The sequence below is a fragment of the Natrix helvetica genome (genome assembly GCF_964273705.1).
Source record: "Natrix helvetica genome assembly, chromosome: 1".
NCBI classification, from domain to species: Eukaryota; Metazoa; Chordata; class Lepidosauria; order Squamata; family Natricidae; genus Natrix; species Natrix helvetica.
The window spans coordinates 112025401-112047744 of NC_138548.1; the positions used below are offsets into that span (position 1 = coordinate 112025401).

A 22344-nucleotide genomic window follows, 5' to 3' on the forward strand; every position below is an offset into this window, starting at 1 on the left:
AAAAGGAGACACGATGTAGAGAAAGGTAAGGGGAAACATATGGTAATGCTCTTTAGATACATAAAACTGGACAAAGACATCTTTTTAAACAAACCTTAAAGGCTGAATCTAATTGGTTATTTTAAAAAAAGGTAAATTAAACATTAGCACCAGCTTCTTACTGATAACAACAGTTCAAAACTGAGCTAAATTCTGGTTGGAGATATGCAGAGTTCCTGCATATAACCCTCACTAAACTCCGAGTATCCTATTGGTCAGCTTAATCAGCTGAAGTTGCTTCAGCCATATTTGAATGTTGTAGGTTGCATCTCTTTCAATTGGATTTGGATTTCCCTGCTTAGGTAAAGGATTGATCTTGATGGCCTATTGTGTGGTCTGTAACTGCCTTATTTAGGATTCTATACACTGATTGCAAAGAGGTCTCCATACGAATTGAGTTTTCTTTTGGAACTAATACTTACGACAGAAATCGTCTGTTCGCCATTCAAGTGGTTGTCCACCAGCATGGGAGCATTGCCTGGAGTACTCAGCAAAGGTGTTACAGATGCAGACTTCAGTCACAGACTGATCACATTGGCATAAGTCTTGTATGCAAGCAGCAATGTAGTCACGCACATCAACCAATGCATTGCAAGCTTCAAATGCATTACCAGTCAATATATTTTGGCACAGAGTGGTCTAGAAAAAAGAATTTAGCGCTGCTAAGATATGAACAGGACACTATATATAAACACAGGAAGCTATTACACTATTATTGATCTGCATTGCTAATGTTTACAAGCTCGGTTTTTTTATTTTCAAGATTTCACTGTTTTACTTGTCTTCTAATTGCTCTTAAGAAAGAGAAAAGAAGAAAAGGGGGGGGGGGACAGCCAAATTCCCATATAGAGAATGAAATGAAATACAAATCCTTACAGACTCCTGGTTGCATTGGCCTCCAGGTAAATGGACAGGATCTTCACATTGTTCTGTGGGTCCATCCATCTTCTGCATGTTTCCAAACTGCAAAGGAGTCAGCTGGACATCTGCAATAAGCAAAAAGCCATTCTAGTGTTGCTCCCAAAGCAGGATTACCCAAAAAACAAACAAAAAACAACAACAACCCTGTCTGGACACAGGCTGCAACTTTACTATATTCCCTTGGTGTGAAATAAATCTGGCAAAGGGATCCAAGAAAGATCATCAGTCTGCATTGAGGCATAAAGTGAAACAAGGTACATAAGAGTGAGACAAGACATGAAATACAGAGAAGGAATAATTTTTAAGTCTTGTAGACAAAAAGGAAGACTAAGTGTCAAGCCTTGAAACTCACACCTGCTGTATTTTTACTTAAAGTTCAGTCAACCGCAAATGCTTTACTGGAAACATAGATGCGTCTTTGCAAGTCAACTGTGACCTCAACGTACAAGAGAGGAAACAAGATGTTTCTCTGCTTCTTGCATAGCAACAGTAGCCTATAGATTATTTGACCAATTAATGGAGACATAGTGCATTTCCGTGTTTGGGTATTTTTGAGGAACTTATAAGAGTGTGCTTCTCCACAAGAAGGTTGTTCAGATGTACAGATGTTTGCTTTGGCTATCTTGCTCTGAACCTTGGTCCTGAAAATAAATCTACTTCTTTTGATCCCGAAGTCTGAGTCCCTTAATTTCTGCAACAGCATGATATGAAACCAAACTGATTCTTTGCAAGATGATGAGGTTAATTAGGCCAATCTCTCCTTCCCATTATGAAGAGTTAAAGTCCCCTCAGCTTTGGATATCACTGAGCAGTGGTGTTTCAGGAACTAAAAGTCAAGATGGTAGCAGTAACCATATGTCTGAAGCATTACCTTTTTGATTGCCATCTTGAATTGTTTTTATAAGCCTTCCTATTCGCGGACCACCCTGCTAATGAGGCCTCTTGAATTCACTTCTATGAAGCATCCATCTTTACCATATGCCTATGCACTAATTTAGTAGCAACAGTTAGGATTCAATCATTAAGCTAAGTAAAACATGGACAGTGACTTTGATCTTACTTCAGCTTTCTTTTGCTTTACAAACCTGCCAAATTCATACATTTAATGACCCTTCATAATTATGATTGTGATGAAAAAGAATATTGAGCATTTAGCTCAACATTTCTCACCCTCAGTGGCTTTAAAACTTGTGGACTCAGGTTCCCAGAGTTCTCCACCAACATGAGGTAGAGAAACACAGATTAATCTGAACCATAGCTCCTTGCAAGAGAGACCCATAATTTTCCCTTTCTAGTACATCTCTGACCACATTAAATTTGGCAGCCCTCTTTCCAGACTGAAGTGAAAAACAGAAATCCAGATTTAAAAGATGCATGGAATTTCTACATCAGTTCTGCAAAAGCAAAAGATAAAGAAACAAACCTAGGTCCTTTCGTATTTCAACAATCTTAATCCTTGTATAACATTATACAGTTGCATACTTTAAGGCTGTCGATCCAATTATATTTCAGTGGCATTTGTCAAAATAAATCCTGTCCTACAAATGAAATTGAAATGTGACCCCAAAAGCAATAAAAACAGAAATCTGCTATTTTTGCCACTTACTGTTGGAAATGAATTCATTGTAGATTGCGATTTGATTGAAATCCCCACAAAGGCCACAAGTTTGATTAGCATATTTTTCATTTAGTTCCAGCTAAAACAAGACAAAATAATGTAACTATAATGAAGTTCTAGAGTTTTAAGAATGAAAGTTAAGAACTAACAACAGGTTATATATAACATTGGTAAACAGGTATAGGGATGAGCATGTTTAGAGATTAAAATGAAGTTCATTTGGATTAGTGTTTATGGTCTGATAGTGGAATTCTGTTTTCTTTCTTATTTTTGAATTCCCATCACATCCAATGTTTGCCTTTGGCTCTCATGTTAAATCATAGTGTTGTACAAAATAAATAGGCCATTGCTCTCTTTTCCCATGATACAATTAAAACTGAAGATAGAAAGGTTTTGTTCTGATGTCCCTTCGAGCAATAAGTTGTATTTAATATTAATTATGACTTATTTTAGCAACCCTACTTCATAAGCCATTAATATTTTGGTTAACATTAAGCTTCTTCAATTTATTAATAAAATTAATTAAAATTAATTAAATATACTACCCATCTCACCTGAGTGACTCTGGGTAGTTTACAACTAAAATCCATATAGCCATAGAAAAAGAAACATGATTAAAGGCAAAGGTAAAATAACAGTATTAAAACAAAGGTAAAATGGTAGTAAAAGATGGAGGGAAATTCAACCATCCTGATGGTTGCATGCCAATCTTGAACCCCATGCCAGGAATCACAACATATCTCCCCTACCTAACCAGGTGGGTTGGGTCAAAATAATTGAGACAAAATGGTCCTGTTCTGTGAAGGGACTTAAAAGTGATAACCAATATCTTGAATTGGACTCAGAAACAAACAGGCAGCTCACATAACAGAGATGTTACATGCACAACTCCTAGGGACAGCCAGAACTGCACATGCCACCCAGAGATGGGTTTCTGCCGGTTCGTCCCAGATCGGGTGAACCTGTAGTGACGGCAGCAGGAGGCTCCACCCACCCACCTGGACACTTCTGCACATGCACAGAAGCATCACATGAGTGCACAAGTGTGCGCATGTGCACGAGCAAACCAATAGTAAAATAAACTGAAACCCACCACTGATGCCACCACATTCTTCTGAACACTTCTGAACATTTTTCAAGGGTAGCCATATGTAGAGCACATTGCACTACAGGTGATTACCAGGGTATGAGTGACAGAAATAAGAGCTTCTCAGTTAGGGAAGGGATGAAACTGGTACATAACTCAAAGTTGAGCAAAGGCCTCTTTGCCAGGATTGCCAACTACTCCTCAAGCAGGAATCTTAAATCTTAAATCCAGGAGGACCCTCAGATTATGCACTAGATCCGTTTATAATGAAATGAACCTTCCCAAACATTTCCTTGAAGTCATCCCAGAATAGAAGACAAAAGACAGTCCCCAATTTTGCTGTGCCTCATTCATTGGGGCATAAATAAATGAAATGAGACTAAAGATAGTCCTCTAGTTATAATGGCAGCTAAGTCCAAACTTTTGGTCATAATTCATTGCAGTCATTACTAAGCCATCCACACGACCATCTTGCTCAACTGGCCGCAATCCAAGATCTAACTGTTGCAATGGTTAAGCAACTGTGCATGCCATTAAGTGACTGCATGGGGGTGCCTCAGGGAGTGGGGCACCCACCAGCATCTGAAAAACCACTCTCTGCCCCACCACACCTGTTGTAGTGCTCCATCCTTCATGGATGTCTTTTTGTCACCTCATTCCATCCTTTGTGCAGGGCCCATTCTTGTGATGATTTGGAAGGCTCTTCACTGAATTATGTGATTTGAAGAAGGAGACTTTCCGAATCATCATGAGAACAATGGCATTTGCTAGTATTTTCTCCTCCTGACAGGAGAAAGGTTCTGACATTCAGCATCAGGAAAAAAAAATCATTTGATTCTTTGTTTAAACATTAATGAGGTTGCTGAACTCTGCTGTATGTTCTTCAGATTCCATTCTAGTTATATAACCTCTGTGCCCATTTTTAAAAAAAATAAAGATAGAGGAGAAAAAAAACACTTGTTTCCAAATTAGGAAAAGGTTTGGTGGTGACAGCAAAACCAGTAAATTGGTTACAGAGCCCCTTGAGTTAATGGATTATTCTGAAAGAAATAAAAAGTAAAATCTACCACAACAAAGAATGTACAACACTGCCATGATAATTAGTATTCTCCTTACACTTCATTAAAAGACAGTCTTATTTAAACACTGTACCATTAAGGCTCCTAGTTTTGGGCTGCAAAATTCGACTTATCACTAAATGACAGCAGTGAGATATAGAAAACTTTTCCGTTTTTGTTTCCATCTAAGTGACCATGCAAATATTTGAAACTTAGATCTAATAGTCCTAGCCTCACAGTTATACTTTCATTATCTAAGTGCGCAAGCAAAGATATTTTCAAGAACAGGCATGCAATTAAGAACATTGATTAAATAAGGAAGCAATCCATATATATAGATCACCTATATTGTACTAGATTTAGATTCAATCAAATCAAAGAGTATCAAAGCCAATTGCAAAAATCAGTTCTTTTCGAGAAACATTTGGGAAGATACAACTGTTTGTGGAGGCAACTCCTAAACAGCATATAAATTTAATAACTTACTATTCTTATCCATCATGTCAAGAATGTTTGATTGCAAAATAACATCCATGGGTGGTTTCTTTGTCTATAATTTTTTATATGTAGATGATAGACAGACAGATAGACAAGGTGTGTGGGTGGGTGGGTGGATGGATGGATGGATGGAGAAACAGAAAGACAGACATAATGTATGTGTGTAAGCAAAGATCCACAAGTCATTTCCAAAACCATAGTAGGAATTCCTTGCCATATCTAGAATAGGTTCTTACCAAAAGGCTATCCTTTTGATTCCACATCATGGTGACTCCTAATTTCCCATGGACCTTAAGATAACCTGAGATTCTCTCCATCATAATTGCTAAGTGGTTGTAAGGCAGCTGAACCCTGGAAACAAAGCACATTACAACTGAAAGTGATAGAAATTCACTTACAGGAAACATCTCATTTACAAATATCAAACTGAAATATGAACAATATATGAAATGACATTCCTCCTCTTTGCCCTGGTGCGACTGGAGTTTAGGCTTTGAAATAACAATATATATATATATATATATTTAAATAATGAAACTTACGGTTCTCCGTTGACAGTAATGGAACTTGAGGTCAGTTCAACGGCTACTCCATCAAGTTTTAAAACCACATGGCTTATAACGGTAACATTCTCAACCACCAAGTGTCTAATTTGCACATTGAAGTCTTCATAAGAGGATTTGCAGTGGGATGCAAAGACGTAATTGCAGAGTCCAGGAAACTGATAGATATCTCCATCAAAGGTCTTGAAGTGGAAATTGCCCCAAGTGCTACACACTCTATGATTATGAGCTGAGTTTCCAGCTGTGGATTCAAAGTAATATGTAAAACTTTTTGTTCAAGACTACCTTCTTTAGCCACCTACTCAGTCAATCCACGCCCCCATCCACCCATTTATTTTCTCATCCACCCCTCTAAGATGTTTTTTCCACCCCTTCAATCGTGACCAATTACTTGAGACTGCCTAGACCCGTGATGGCGAACCTATGGCATGCGTGCCACAAGTGGCACGCGGAGCCATTTGTCAGGGCACGCAAGGCGCACGCTGGCCAGCTGAGTTCACCATTTTTAAAAGCTATTTTTTGCCTTCCCCAGGCTCCAGAGGCTTTATAGGAGCCTGGGGAGGGCGAAAAGAGCCTCCCCCCCCCGGAGGCTTCAGGGACCGTCCCTGAAGCCTTCGGAACGCTTAAAACCACGCTCCGAGCAAACCGGAAGTCACTTCCGGGTTGCTCGGAGGGTCGTTTTAAGCGTTCCGAAGGCTTCAGGGACCGTCCGAGGCTTCCCTGACGCCTTCGGAGCACTTAAAACCACCCTCCGAGCAACCCGGAAGTCACCTCCGGTTTGCTCAGAGCGTGGTTTTAAGCGCTCAGAGGGGGAGAGAGAGAGAGAAGAAAACAAGAAAGAAAAAGTGCCGCAAAGAAAGAAAAAAAGACGAGGGGGTGGAAATGCCCAGGCCGCTACGAATCCCAGAGCGCCCTGTTTCTTCAAAGGATCCCACTGGCGGAGGGGGCAAGGGGGAGGCTTGGCTCGGCTCAGCCAGTTGCCATGGCGGTGAGAGATGAAGCTGAGCCGCAGTGGGGAGGGACAGGATGGCAGCTGCCGCCGCTACCGAGCTTGTCCTGGGGGCTTTGATCGGACACTGGTGCCGCAGTCGGCTGCCGAGAGGCGGCTGGGTTGTCTGTGACTCGTTTCCCCCGCTTTTTCGTGCACACGTAGGCGCACACACACACGCGCGCGTGCCTGCTCACAGACCTACATACATACACACACACAGACCCACACACCCAGGATGGAAAGCACAAGGCGCCCCCTCTACCGTATCCCGCTGGATCACGGGATCCGCTTGGCTAGGAACTGACGAGGGGCGCGAGGAGAATTCACAATCATCCCCAGTTTAGCAGCACCCAGCCCGGCTCACTGCAGCTGGCCGTGATGTCAGAGGCACCACTCTTAAAGGGATCGACAGCCCGGCTGGCGGCCGCAGGTTTGCCCGCTCAGCCTGTGTCTGACTCAGTGTGTGCGTGTGCGCTGGTTCACATTCGCGCCTGCGCGTGGAATTGGGGCGCGCGTTGAAACGCGAGTGGCGTTGGGAAGGGATGTAAAACGAGAGGGAAATGCAGAGCAGCGTGGGGAGGGGAAAGAGATGAGAGCGGAGATCCCAAACTGAGAGAATCTCACCTGGTTTTGCCCAGCGACTTTCATGCTCGTTTTATGTATGTGTGTCTGCTCAGCTGGGTGGTTTAAGAACTACTGTCATGGAAATGTAAACGTCCGGTGATTCTGAATTATGCATATTATAGACTTCGTGCCTGTGTGTATTTGTGTCCTAGCTTGTCAGCCTCCGGAGGGCCTCCGGGGGGGTTGGGGAGGCTCTTTTCGCCCTCCCCAGGCTCCTATAAAGCCCCTGGAGCCTGGGAAGGGCAAAAAAACCATGTAAAAATAGGGGGGGGTCGCGCGTTGTGCGCGCATGCACACTGGGGGGGTCACGCGTTGCATTATGGGTGCGGCACGCCCGCACTCGACCCCTCTGCGCTCCCCCCACTTATGGCACGGGAGCAAAAAAAGGTTCGCCATCACTGGCCTAGACAAATCATTGTTTTCTTGGAAAGTTTTTTTTTTGAAGTGGTTTGCCATTGCCTTCTTCCTAGGGCTGACAAAAAATGACTGGCTCAAGGCTTTGTTCCTAAAGTGGGATTAGAACTCATAGTCTTCTGATTTCTAACCTGCTGCCTTAACCATTACACCAAATGGCTACCTTCTCTAGAATACATAGTCTCAATCATTCACATGAAGTATGGCAACATTTCAGTGTGATTATTCATTGCTATTTGCCATTGAGATCCCTTCTCTTCCACTCCTCTTTTTGATTGCTCTGTTCCTAATTAATGTTAAAGTCTTCTATTTTCACTCTAAAATCACATTGCTGATGTGAACCCAACGATTCATATGGAGCAAGTAATCTAAAAACTATTTTTAACAATATAATAATATTATCTTTGACCAACTTACTCTTCATAACCATTGTTGTTCTCAATGCAGGGATCATGCTCACAGGGCTTGAGGGAGCTAATGTGGTAAAATCTGAAACAAAAGAATTCTATTATAGAACAAACATTTTTGCAATGCCACAAAGTATTTCTGAACCTCACTAATGATTACATTTTCTAGTGACATTTATCTCTCTAAATTCAGCATACAATTAGTTTATTTCTTTCTATTATGATCATATTTATTTGTCCCCTATCTTGCAGTTCAAGGCAACTCTAATATTTATAAATGTTTAATATTTATTTTGGCAGATCGTTCATTCTCAGATTAGCTGAGTAATTGGAATATTCCGAACTGGAATTCCAAATAATACAGTGCAATTCTTAAGAGTGCAAGTTAAAGGAATAATTTTCGTTTCTTCATCAAATTGAATTCCAGATCAGAGGTGGCATTCTACTGGTTCTCTCCGGTTTGGGCGAACCAGTACTGGAAGCTGTGGGATGCTCCACCCACCCACCCCAACGTAATGTGTGAGCACTGTGCATGCACAGAACGCTTGTGCAGATGAGGCGTATTTGCTCACATTTGCAAACCAGTAGGGAAGGTAAGTGAATCCCACCATTGGTCCAGATGTCCAGGAGAAGGGCCTTTTCTGCCATGGCTCCTACCTTTTGGAACATCATATCTCCCAAGGTGAGATCTGCACCCACCCTCCTGACCTTCCAGGAGGCCCTGAAAACCCAGCTCTGCAACCTGGCCTGGGCCCCATTAGGAATGTACCACTCCGGAGGTGGCTATAGATTAAGAGAGGACTCTAACTCTCCCTGAGGTACTTCATGCTTCCCTCCTCTCCATTTTTATTATTATTACTATTGTTGCTTACTCTTTATTATTTTAATGTTTACAAATTTTTAATGCTTGTAAGCCACCCAGAGTTGTCTCTAAATGAGATGGGCAGCATTTATTTATTTATTTGTTTAATAAACAAATACATTTGACAATTCAACACTTTCTGAATTTCCTGATAATAATTTAAGTTACTCTGAATTTAGTGGGATCTTTTGCTGAATAAATATGCACATAACTAGTATGAAACCTCTTGTAACAAAGTTTTCAAATAAAAAAAAATAGAGTGCTAAAATTATGGGAATTTGTCCATATCAAAATGGGAAAGAATGAATCCCTTTCTGCACTTAAATTTCTTTATAAATGGGTAGTGGAACAATATTGCAATTGTTGGCAAAATGTGATTATCTTTAAAGAATATTTCTTTGTGCAGATGGCAATTACACAACAGAAAGAAGGGCAGAAGTCCAAATTCTGTTTTCTATTCTTTGTTTCACTTTTCTTCCTTTTTTCCATTTCCTGTTTTTCTACTTCTACTGTATTCCAAAATTCTAATAAAATGTTTTTTTAAAAATATCTTTGTTGACAAGCTTGAAAAGAGGATCACGTGCTTCAAGATGTTTGGGTGAAGAAGAAAAAGGGTCGAAATGCTGAGAGTCTTTGAGTTTTATACTCTCTCCTGGGCCCCACTTCCTGTTCCTGTCCCTGTGTAAGAAATGCATTCTGATTGGTTGTCAGACTCCCAGGGGCGGGGGTCTTAGCTAACTTTGTAGGCTGTCCTGAGACCTAAGCTTGTTTGCCTTGCTGGATAATGTAATCTTCCCAGGCACCATGTGGTGAGATGGGTAGAGGGTTAATCCTACATTTTTTATGTAGAATAGACTGGCTCAGACTTAATGATCCCTTGACAAAGGGTGGGGGGGGGGCAGAGTTTCTGCCTCCCTGAGTTTCTACTTCTCTTTTTAGGGAAAATATTCTGCCTTTATAATATTTCCTAAAATATTTCATTTTCTAGGAGCGGGGTGGATTTTAACTTCCTACAGTCCCTAGACCTTTATGGCACCAAAAGGTTTCCAGCCAATTTGAGAGAAGAACTTGACAAAAAAAGAAATATTAAGACTAACACCGTCAATATACAATATCACAAAAAATATATTTTTTCTCTCAGAAATACAGGAAGAAACCAACAACTGAAAATCCTGATCAGGCCTATAAGCATAAACACTGCTCCAAGCATTTTCAATTATTTGTTCATTCACTGTGGCCTTAATCCACCCAGAAGCTGTTAAATGTGGCCGCTTGCCAACAAGCAGTTACTATCCCAAGTTTGTTTTTCATCACAGCCTAATCTGTTTAAAATAAGAATCAGGCAAGATTTCTCCACCCTTCCATTCGCAAAGCAACTCATGTTTGCCTCTTATCTATATCACTGAAAAACCAGTCCTCACTATTTGGCAGCTCATGACTGTGGCAGTATAGCTTTTCTATGGTTGAAAGGTTTAATGACTTAAGGGAGGTTTCAGATTGAGTTGATTTCAATCTTGTATAGAAAGTGAATTTAATGAAATGCATCAGAGGTGGGTTGAAAATCCTGGGGCTACCTGTTCGCTTGTGCTGACGCGTGCATGCAATGATCAGGGTGAATGACGGGCGGAGCCTCCTGCCACTACCACTACTGGTTAGCCCAATCTGGGATGAACCGGGAGCAACCCACCTCTGAAATACATGCTTTAAACTACTTTAAGATCCATCTTGATGTTTTTTTTTTCCATAATACATGTGAGAAAAACTAACTGGATAATTAGATTTAGATTTGTGGATAATATTGATCAAAATCATCGGCTGAACCAATAAAAAAATCCATCTATTTCCCAGAAAAAAAGACATATCTTAAATGTTGTATTTTAGCAGGTACAGTATATGCCTCATTCTTATTTTAATTTCTTCAACTTTAATATGATTCTGTAACAGTTCTATCCAAACCTTTCTTATTACAGCCAAAGAAACACAGACTTGAAAATTGTCTTTTCTAAATTGGAAGGGATATAATGACAAAGATCCAAAGGCTAATTAATTTTATATAACTTACTATCACTGGTGTAAATTACTTACTATCATGGGTGTATTGCTTACACATCCACACATCCACAGAATATATTTGTTCAACAAGATTATTCAAATACAGATTTAGATTAAATGCCTGTGTGGTTTGTAAGTATGCTGCTTAACTGACAAAAATGAGCAATACTTTATCGTAAACCGAATTTTATTAGCAATGCCCCATCTTAAAAAAACATATCTTTTGCTGTTTTTCCTAGCTAACCAAACTCTCATTTAGAAGATTCCACTTTCATTTTGAATGGAAAGAACAGCTGCAGGATGTATTATTATTTGCAAAAAGTAAATTTTGAAGGTAGGCAAACAGTTAATTTTGCTTTTGGTGTGCTGGACAGCTGCCGATCACAAAAAAAAAACAAAAACCTCGATTAAAAGGACTGGTTGAGGGAAGTAAGAATACAGGATTGTTTGACTGGCTTTGCAAGCATATCCCCAAATATTCCCTCCCAAGCAAGGAGAAAACTGGCTGTAGGCTTTTTCTCAGTGATACTTTGAGCCTGGTAATGTGTGAGTTCAATCCTAGATAGAGGCAGATATTGGTCAGGGGGTTGGACTAGATGACCTGCAAGGTCCCTTCCAACTCTGTTAATCTGTTACTTCTTAGTTGTATAGCAGGTTCTATATGTATGTGGAAGGATGATGGAAGAAGCTGTTGCCTGCTTCTTTCTACTGGCCTTCCTGCTAAACGTCTTGCCACTTAGTCCTTCTTTCTATCATCTCACTTTAAAGAGCCTTACTATGAGAGAGCAGCTGGTTGTCCAATCCCTGGGTTTATGATTCTTCTGCCCAGCTCAGCTCAGCTCTAATAGAGTTTGCAAGTTCTTGCCTTCTTTTACCTTGGGATGATGCCCACATTCCTGTTCCACTCCACTTCCTTTTGGCCTGAGGGAAATACAGGTGATATGATCACCATCTTCATATCTGAAGGGGTATTATGGGTAGGTGATGAAGCAAATGTAGTTGTTGTTGTTGGGCTCAAAACAATGAGTTCACATTACAGAATGAGAAAAGGAGAGATGGAGGAGGGTGAATGTTATATATTAGGACATTTTAATTTAAAAATAACTTCCTGATGGCACAAGTGCCAATGATGGAATTTGGATGACCATTTGTGCATGAATGGCCTGTTTTGGCAAGGGGTTGGATCTTACTGGCTTTACTAGTTCCTTATCTCTGAAACACTTTGTGAAAATAGATCCACTGTGTAAAGATAAGAGTGATTTGAAATGATATGCCTCACTGTTGGTCTGACAGCTCTTTCCCTCTCTCTCCTCTGTGCTTAATCCAGAATAGGGATGGAAGGGACCTTGGAGGTCTTCTAGTCCAACCCTCTGCTCAAGCAGGAGACCCTATACCATTTTAGACAGATGGCTGTCAGTCTTTTCTCAAAAATGGTGATGAAGCACCCACAACTTCTGAAGGTAAGCTGTTCCACTAGTTAATTATTCTCACTGTTAGGAAATTTCTCCTAAGTTCTAAAGTTGCTTTAGAATAAAGAGAGAGAGATCGAGATCATTTATTAATTTCCATCCATTCTTTCTTGTCTTGCCTTTGGTGCTTTGGAAAATAAGATGACCCCCTCTTCTTAGTGCCAGTCCCTCAACTACCGGAATACTGCTATTATGTCACCCCTAGTCCTTCTTTTCTCCAGACTAGCCATATGCAGTTCCTGCAACGGTTCTTCATATGTTTTTGTCTCCAGGTCTTAATCATTTAATCAGGCTTTAATCAGGCTGCCTTTTCTAAGAGAAAGCCCAATGCTTTCTGTGTCTACATCATGTTGCTCAATCAAAGATATCAATCTGCAAAAGCTGCTTCTCTTTCTGAAAGACCAATAGAAACATGGGGCGATGCAGTCTTATTTTTCACCTTTTTGCTCTGCCCTGTACATAATGTTATAGATACCTACAGTCATGTGTCTGCTGCACTTGCTTCTCCTCAGGACGGAAAGTCTGGTGGTCCACATATTGGGACTGCTGGTCTTCATATTGGGATTGCTGGTCCTCGTACTGGGATTGCTGATAATCAAACTGGGCATGTGCTGCAGCAATAATTAGAAAAGCAAAGCATTCATGGTCATGGACTTCACGAGAAAAATTCACCTGCAACAATTCTGCAAAATATTATTGTCCATCTAGAGTTTTATTTATTCTCTGGGATATTTCATTTTCTCTGTTCATCAATCAGCACTTAAAGCAGTTAAAGGTATTCAGTGTAATATAGAAAACAATATAGAAAACAAGTGCCTGAAGTCATAATTAGTTCACTTCTGAGGGGTCCTTCATGCTGTCTGAGCTTGGTTGTTTTCTGGCAGACATTTCTCGATCCAAACTGGTTAGCACCGTTAGTACCAAGGACCCCTCATTCCACCCCTGAGCTACAAATATTCTCCTTTATTGGCAGTTCATTTGTCCTTCAAAAACACAGCTATAGAATGGCTCTTTGACTTTCTTTCTAAAAGCAAAAAAGGAAGGCATTCTAGAGAAATGTTCTGTGAAGTATTTCAATGTTTTGGCCTCATTATTTTGAAAACCCTATCCTTTCACTGGGCATATAAAATACACTGAACATCCTAGAAGTAGCAGATCAATTTGACCTGATAGTATACAAGTATGGCAATTTGTATTTCCTCCAATTTAAAGTGTGTGTGTGTGTGTGTGTGTGTGTGTGTGTGTGTGTGTGTGTCTGTCTGTTTCTCTCTCTCTGTCTGTCTCTCTCCTTCATGTATGACAAATCTGCCTGTGCAACTCTGCTGTGGGTGTGCATGCATGTCAACATCTATGTGGCAGCTTCTTTAAAATCAGTGAAATTTCCATCAGTCAAAACTCACTAAAATCATATTGATTTCAGTTTTTCTACTCTCTATATAAATAAGTCTGGAAACAATCCACCAAGTAAGGTACATATTTAGTAAGTTATATATTTTTGCAATCCCACTTGGCATTAATGGCATAAATACAACATATTTCAAAGACAGTTGCTTCTTTCTCCTTTTTGCTTCATGAACCTGGTCATAGTAATTATAGCCAACTGGAATAACTAATATGTAGAACATCTAAAAATGTTATAAAAGTAAGTTTTGAGAGATAAAGTTTGCTTGTCTCCATCTAGAACTCAACAGTATCAAAACTTGAGCCACACTAGTAATACATTTTAGTTTAGCATCCACCTTTCCAGTTATGCTCAGCAAGATGCTTCTAGAAAGTCTCTAAGTAGCACATGGACTCTCTCCCTCTGTTTTCATCCTACAAATAGAAATTTAATTTGTTCTGCCTCTGAACATGGAAGTCTACAACTATTTTAAGACAATGACAATTCTTTTGACTTGTAACATCATGTTCTGTAATTGTGTGCCAGGTGGCAGAATACTTTCCTTGGTCTCTCTTCAATTGCCATGTGTGTATTTCATTGATTATTCTTATTCTAGTACAAGAGAAGGGAAAAACACTTTCTTGAACTTCTTTCTTAAGAGCATTTAGAGGTTTACTAGTATGAGTCACCTTTTAGTCAACCATTCTCCTAAACTTAAACATTTTCAACTGATTTTACTCCTATAGAACACTACATTGCTAAATATTTTGCTCTATTCCTTTCTTATAAAGAAATAGCCAGAATTGTAGAATATTCTAAATATAGTATGTATGTATACATATATGCACACCCACAAACTGATTCATAACACATATTACATTAGTAGTTTATTTGAAGTCTATTGTTAATACAAAATAGCTTACAATTTAAGTTATTTTATATATTTTATTAATTGACTATGATGGATATGCCTGTATGTCTACAGTGTGTTATTAGTTTATATAGAATGGAAGAACCTACAATAGATGTTATCTTTTTACTGCTTTTAAGCCTTACATTTATACTCTCACTAACACATCAGTTACCATCCAAAATGAATAATGTTAGATGTTGACAGGTTCTAAATGACTTCATTCCATCTAAATGCAATGAATCAAAATTCTTTGATATCAATCAAATGCAATGTTATCACAATGAGTCCTGAATTTTATGCTGAACCAGAAGCATATTAAATTATGAACTTCTGACATTTTCTTCTTTGATATCTCTTAGAAAACTTCCTAGCATCTTATTACAAGTACCTTGAGTAAGAAACTGTGTAAAAGTGTTTTGCAATAACCACACTGATCTTAATGCTACTTGTCCAATTCGCATGGACAAAAGAAGGAAATGGAATCTTAATTCAGGCAGATCTGCTAACGTATCAGTATGGTACATTCCATGTAGCCTACACAAACAGCTCTGTCTTTTATGAGGCACTATTAATCATAATTATTGATATAATCAAAGCCCCTGAAGTTTCAAAAGAGAGCTGTACTTATTTCAAGTATGAAAGGGATGGAAGAAAAATGGATAGTATTTTCCCAAGAAGATAATATATAGAGATACTGCTAAAAATAAATATTTCTGGTCATGATTTCAATCAGTTTTTTACATGTTGTAAAGTTTTGAACAGTTTTGACCCTCATAATTCCCATCCCGACTTTCTCTAGGAAATGAACTTAGATGCTTTGGAAAACACCCAGAACATAATTTTTTTCAGAGTACCTTGTCTCTGTAGATCATATGAAATAAAGATCTGTTCCTTATTTCAAAAATGACTGATAAATTACAGGACAGTACATAGTCCCAGGAGGCCATAAAGTTCGCATTCCTTGAATGGCTGACAATTTTAAATGCAATTAATTCAATGTTGGATTTCCAATTCATCAAAAATAGCATGAACTTTGCAATAGACTCCAAGAACGTAACAATCTTATTACAAGCCACCTAAACAATGCAGTGTTTTTATTTGCCTTATTAACCTTCTCACGTTTGTAACTTTCCACATTCGCATATGATAAACAGTATTTATTCTTGCAGAAAAAAATGTACATAAAAGAGAGAATTCATTTTCTATGCTTTGTATTGCACCGGCTCCATTAACGACTGGCTTGTCTTTTCTTTTTATCATTTTTATCCATCAAAATACTGCTCAGTGTGTCAATGCAAGCTGGAATATTGGTGATTGATAGGAGAACTCAAGCAAGTGTTTTTCAAGTCCTGATAACAGTTAATGAGGCAAAGCAAAGAAAACAGTGTAAAGTCATCAGACCTTCTAGAAGCCAGGCATTTGCTGAATGTCTTCCAAATGACAGGAAATGAACTTCTCTTAAAGTTTCCTACCTTTCTGATGGCTTAAGATGATCATTAGTATCCATAGTGGTATTCGGATCCCCCTGCCTATCCCCATCCTGCCTGGGGAGTTGGCAGTATGTACCATATGAGAAGCCACTTGTCTTTTGATGCCTCTTATATAGCAGGCGTGTGGACTCTGGCTGAGTTCCCAGATAGTTTCACAAGCTCCCAGAGAGGTGGAGCTTCAGAATCTTTAGCAGGTGCACAGGTTGTGAGAGGATGCTGTTTTACTTTATTTGGAGTTGCTATGGCCATTGAAGAAACTCAGATGAAATGAAAAGCAAAGGTCACCACGTTTTTTTGCCATTTAGTAGAGTTAAAGAGAAGATGCAATTCAAGGATCTTGCCCTTCCTGAGAGTCATGGTGGAGTAATGGTAAAGAGGCTGGGCTAGGCCCGTGTTCAAGTTCTTCCTCAGCCTCAGGAGCTCACTAGATGACCTTGGGTCATGCACCTTTGCTTAACCCAACTTCCTTCTCAGGAACTTGTTAATAAGGAAAAATGGGAGGAGAGCGCACTGCAGGTAGTACTCTTAAATAATGCGTAAAGATTGGGTGGGGTGTTTCTATCCTTAATACACAGGCTCTAAATAACCTTTTAAATAAATACTCATGCTGAAAATAGCACTCACCAGAACAAAAATAGAAAGAGACTAACCATTAAAACTGTTCCTTAAAAATTTCCAGGCAACCTAGGTCAAATGCTAAATTAACGGAGATGTAGATGTTTTAATTACCGTATTTAGATAATATCTTTAAAAAGGATTGTTGTGTAAGGGTGAAAACATTATATGAAAAGATATAATTGAATTTTCAGTGAGGGGAAGAATGAAGGAAACTATGTCGAAACCACAAAGACCCTGAACAATATCAAAAAGCAAATAAGTAAGTACGTAAGTAAGTAAGTATACAAACAGCCAAATAAATAAATAAATCAAGACCTTACTTCAGTATACTAGGGAAGGTTTTCCCATCGGGAAACAACAGCTTCTCAAACCTGCAACTTGGATTAATCTTAGTTTAATTAACCTTGGCAGAGTAATAGTTACAAGGGGAATTGGAGGTCTTCTAGTCCAACCCCTTGCTCAGGCAGGAAACCCTACATCATTTCAACAAATGGTTGTCCAATCTCTTCTTAAAAACCTCTAGTGTTGGAGTATTCACAACTTCTGGAGGCAAGTCGTTTTACTGATTGTTCTAATTGTCAGGAAATTTGTTAGTTGTAGATTGCTTCTTTCCTTGATTAGTTTCCATCCATAGCTTCTTGTCCTGCTTTGGAGAATTAGTTGACCCATCCCCTCTTCTTTGTGCCAGCCTCTTAGATATTGGAACACTGCTATCATATAACCCCTAGTCCTTTACTTTATCAAACTAAACATACCCAATTCTTCATATGTTTTAGCCTCTGGTCCCCTAATCATCTTTGATGCTCTTCTCTGTATAGATCAATAGAATAATTCAGTAAAAGTATCTTTCCAGACATATTACAATATAGTGCCTGCATTCAGATCAGGGACTGGTAGTCTGTTCAATACGGGATCGTATCCTGCCCCATACATCCCTGCGACCAATTCGCTCTCACAGGGAGGGACTTCTCCGGGTGCCGTCCACCAAGCAATGCCAGAGGGCAGCGCCGAGGGGCAGGGCCTTCTCTGTGATGGGCCCAGCCCTCTGGAATGACCTCCCCCCCGACATTAGGACAGCAACCGATCTCCGCTCCTTCCGCACGAAACTCAAGACCCACCTGTTCCAACTAGCCGGCCTGGCCTGAATTATAGCTATCTTCTAATCCCTCTGGATAAAATTTTAAATTAAGTTTGACTCTGGGTATTTTAATTGTTTTTAATTGCATTTTGCTGTTTTTAATTAATTTATTATTTATTTATTATGTGTTGTACATTGCTTTTTATATCTCCTCCTTGTTATTTATTTGTTGTGTAATAAATTGTACGCCGCCTCGAGTCCCTTGGTGGAGAGGGTGCGGCATATAAATTAGATTAATAAATAAATAAATAAAATTAACAGGGAACAGGATCTCAGATGATGGCACAGATGTTGAAAAATGTCCACTTTCCAATATCTTGCAAAGTTAACCATGTGAATCTTGTAAGATTTGAGATTTTGTCCATTTAAAAAATAATGATAAAACAAATTTAATTTTAAGAATCTTTGGGTTCTACTGAAGTGTTGATGGTACTTTGGTGTTGATTGTCTCTATGGGTGCTCGTTAGGAAGAAAAGACAGAGGAAACCCTGCCTATAGATATAGATATAAAATTATATGCATTTATCCCATTCAGGTGTCACAAACACTTGCAGGGGGTGGGCTTTGTCTAGATGGCTAAACCCTCCAGTTTCATGGCGGCTAAGCAGGGTTCCAGTATATGCAGAAATGTAAAGGTTTTTACTCTAGGCTTTGCGTTAAGAACTATTACTCTTTTCCTCACATCACTTGGTTAAATTAGTTCTGCACTCATCTTAACTCATCTTAAAAAGATGAATTTTATTAACAATACTAGTAGTCCACACTGGGCCTTTTGGTTTGTACATAAAAATATGAATTTCCATGAGGTCCTTCTTTGTCACATTCTATCTCTTCCTGCAGAAGAGGATTCAAATTTCCAAGATCCAGCCCTGTTCATGATTCTATGAGGTGTTTAAATTTGTTGGCCAAATGTGGCTGATACCAGAAAAGCTGAGATGGTTCAGGTCTAGTAAGTATTGGGATAGAAAATCAACAGGGAATCCCAGGGCTTTAATGTAGATTAGGAAGTTTTAAAAAAATCTGAAGGAAATGGTAAACCAACTTTGTATTAGTAGAAAGTCCACACATTTCCATGAAGTCCCCCCAAAAAGAGTTCAACTCAAAGAGAAATTTCACTCCATGTCATGGATTTGTTTAAACTAGAAAGGTGTAATGAGAATTATACCACACCCAACTTTCTCTTTCCAAAGTGACAGAGAAAATAATGTTTCTCACAACAATTGATAATATAAAAAAGTATGTACTGTAGGTATAATTACTCACAAAGTTGAGGAAACCTATGAGTTGGCTTAGAACTAAGCAAGGACAAAGAATGCAGTTCAAACAAATTGGCACCCGGTAACAAATGACTTTGTAAATTATATTGTTAAGAATGCTTCCAGTTACTGGAAGGGGGGGATTATGGCATAGTTGAGAGACTTGTTATCCTAAACAAAACAAAATAATTGAGTTCAATATTTTCATCTGATCCAGGTTACTTGTTTTCAATCAGTCACTCATCCTAAAGTAAGCAAAACCAAGTAGTTATTTGCTAATTGTAGGCACACCTACAGGGCTGGGTTACACTTATACCCCATATGTTCATTGAAGATAACTTCGTTTGCTCAGAATCAAATAGTAAAACTTTTCTGGATTGAAACACCTTTTATTGGTAGTGGAGACTGGCTACTAATGAGCATAAAATGATTTGAAAATTGCCTACACTCTACATAGAACAGGGAGTGCAACCTCCATCTTTAAATCCAACTATATTTCGCAGTTTCACTTCATGTAGTCCTTGGCCTAATTTCAAAATGAAGATTGAGAGAGAGAAGATGGGCAGTTCCACCTACTTGTGATCTCACCCAACTATTGCACATTGTGGCCATAGCAGTTTCCTCAAGGAATGCAGACCTTGCGGGAACAAAGTTTGCTTATTTTTTATTTAGACAAAGAAAAGTTAAGGTAAAAACCAAGTAACTTTTCCCTCTGACATGTCAGCCATTATTGCTATGAACCTGGCAGTTGAACAAGTTGGATGTAATGGGAAAACCTGCTGATCAGGTAGAACAAGGTGCATCATTTGATAGATAAACTTCAGGTAATATATTGTTAAGTGAACTATGTAGTTAACCAAATGCTCTCTCTGAGACCATATGGGTGGAATGTCCTAAAAAGGGGGGGGGGAACCAATTAAAGAAGAGGCATACCTTTCTACTTCCAATCCCAACTGTGAAAGTTAGGACCAATAGACATTGGCTACCTTTCCTCTAGTTTGTTGATCCTGTCTATTTGTAAATAAAATGAAAATATTATAAATGCTAATCAAGTTCATTAACACCCTCCCATAGGAAGTCATATCTACTTCAGATCCCACATTAAGGAAGCTATCAATGCTTTGGAAAATGGTGTATCACTAACGCAGTAGAAAAAGAGATCTTGCCTTCTTTGCTTATAATAAGCAAGATAAAATAATTAATATTGTTGTTTTAAAAATAATATGTCTGCTATTGTGAGAAAATAAATAAATCTGTCTACAATTTTTTTCAGCGGAAGAAATGTTAACAGTGTTTTTCAATAATCATTTCCCATGATGATCAGTTAGGACATTCAGACTTTGGAGATTAAACTAAATCTCTCTTGTAGTCTAGGTTTCTTTTCTTGTTGCAGATCATAGCAGAAAGAAAAAATAAAACTATACTGGGGTGAAATGTCAGTATTAAGCTAGCAGATATTGGCATGAAAGATGACCCTGCCTCTCTTTCTCATGAGATCTCATCACTACAGAAGCTGGCCAGGAATGAAAGGTTGACCTTGACCATATATTAATGTGAAGGCTATTTACCTAATTTTGAAAGAAGGAAGTCCCACACAGCTTTCAATGTTTCTTTCACTTTTATATTTGCTTAAAAGACAGCAGAAAGCATTTTCAGTCAAGTTTTATTTAGACAGTCAAGCAGCTTCATTTTTTGACCCTCAAGCATGTAATAGGTTTGCATTCTTTTCCAAACAGTCCCCCCCCACCCAATAATACCTTTACACAGGTGGATATCGAAGTACAAAATGTACTTATTTATCAAATGTATACACCACCGCTCTCAATATCTGAGGTGATGGTTTCAGATTTAACAGAGTTAAAACAGTATTAAATATAGAATTTAAAAGGTGAAGGGAACCCTCAAAATTTTCCACCATTCTTTGATCCCCAGGCCAGTTGGCAGAGCCAATCTTCACTCTTCATGTAATTGGGAGAAGAAAGTTCCTTAAACAGCTTGCTCCCATGTGATAAAGGGCTTTAAAAGTGGTAACCAACACCTGGAATTGGACCTGGAAGCAAACTGGCACCCAATGCCAGGTTACACAATGGAGGTGTTACATGCACAGCCTCGGGGTTCCCAAAACTGTTCATGCAACTGCGTTCTACATCAGCTGCAACTTCTGAATACTCTTCAAGCCCCATGTAGAGTGCATTGCAATAATCCATATGGGAGATGACCAGGGTATGAGTGATTGAAAGAAGTGTTCCAGGACCATGAAGGAGAACAATTGGTGTACAACATGAAATTGAGCAAAGGTGAATCACCTGAGCAATTGTGAATCCAGGAGAATCTGCAGATTATTCATCACATTCACCTGGGGCAGTGCAATCCCATCAAAGATCAAGGATGGTAAACCCCCAGAATCAGATGAAGAGGAGCCTTCCCTTGCACAGCCACTCTGTATTACATGGGTTCAGTTGAAGCCTGCTATTCCTCATACGATCCCTCACAGCCTCCAAGCACCACAAAATACATCCATTGCATCACATAGTTCACTCAGGACAGAGCTATACAACTGGTATCATGTACATACTGATGGTACTTCGTCCCATGGTGAGGGATTACCTCATCCAGCAGCTTGATGTAGATGTCCAAAAGCAGTTGGGAGAGCACTGAGCCCAGGATCACCCCACAAAGCAGGAGCCACAAGCCAAACCTCTTGCTTCCTATCAATGACAATTGAGACCTGCTTCTGAGAAAGGGGGTGAGCAGCACAAAACTGTGCCCTCCATCCCAACTCAAAAGTATTTTTCTCTGCCTCTTAAATTTTTAGGCCTAGGACAACTCTAAGCAAGCATATCTTAACTGGTTATTTTTATATATTCTGGAAGGGTATTCAATGTGAGAGTCGGAGGCGTTTAACAGAACGGTTTATTCACCACTGCTTCAGAACGAATACAACG

The 22344-nt window shown here is 39.2% G+C and overlaps 1 protein-coding gene across 1 annotated transcript in view; it reads right to left on the reverse strand.

Annotated features, from left to right (window-relative positions):
* LOC309388714 (mucin-5AC-like) overlaps window positions 1–16464 on the reverse strand; it is an 84792-nt gene extending 68328 nt beyond the window's left edge. The window contains exons 1-8 of the mRNA XM_081946292.1: window positions 16370–16464; window positions 13083–13214; window positions 8231–8302; window positions 5764–6025; window positions 5458–5572; window positions 2567–2657; window positions 916–1025; window positions 462–678 (exon numbers count right to left, since the gene is read on the reverse strand). Coding sequence (XP_081802418.1) covers window positions 462–678; window positions 916–1025; window positions 2567–2657; window positions 5458–5572; window positions 5764–6025; window positions 8231–8302; window positions 13083–13214; window positions 16370–16436 — 1066 coding nt within the window. The 5' untranslated portion in view covers window positions 16437–16464. The remainder of the gene's footprint in view (window positions 1–461; window positions 679–915; window positions 1026–2566; window positions 2658–5457; window positions 5573–5763; window positions 6026–8230; window positions 8303–13082; window positions 13215–16369) is intronic.
* Between the last annotated feature and the right edge of the window lie 5880 nt (window positions 16465–22344).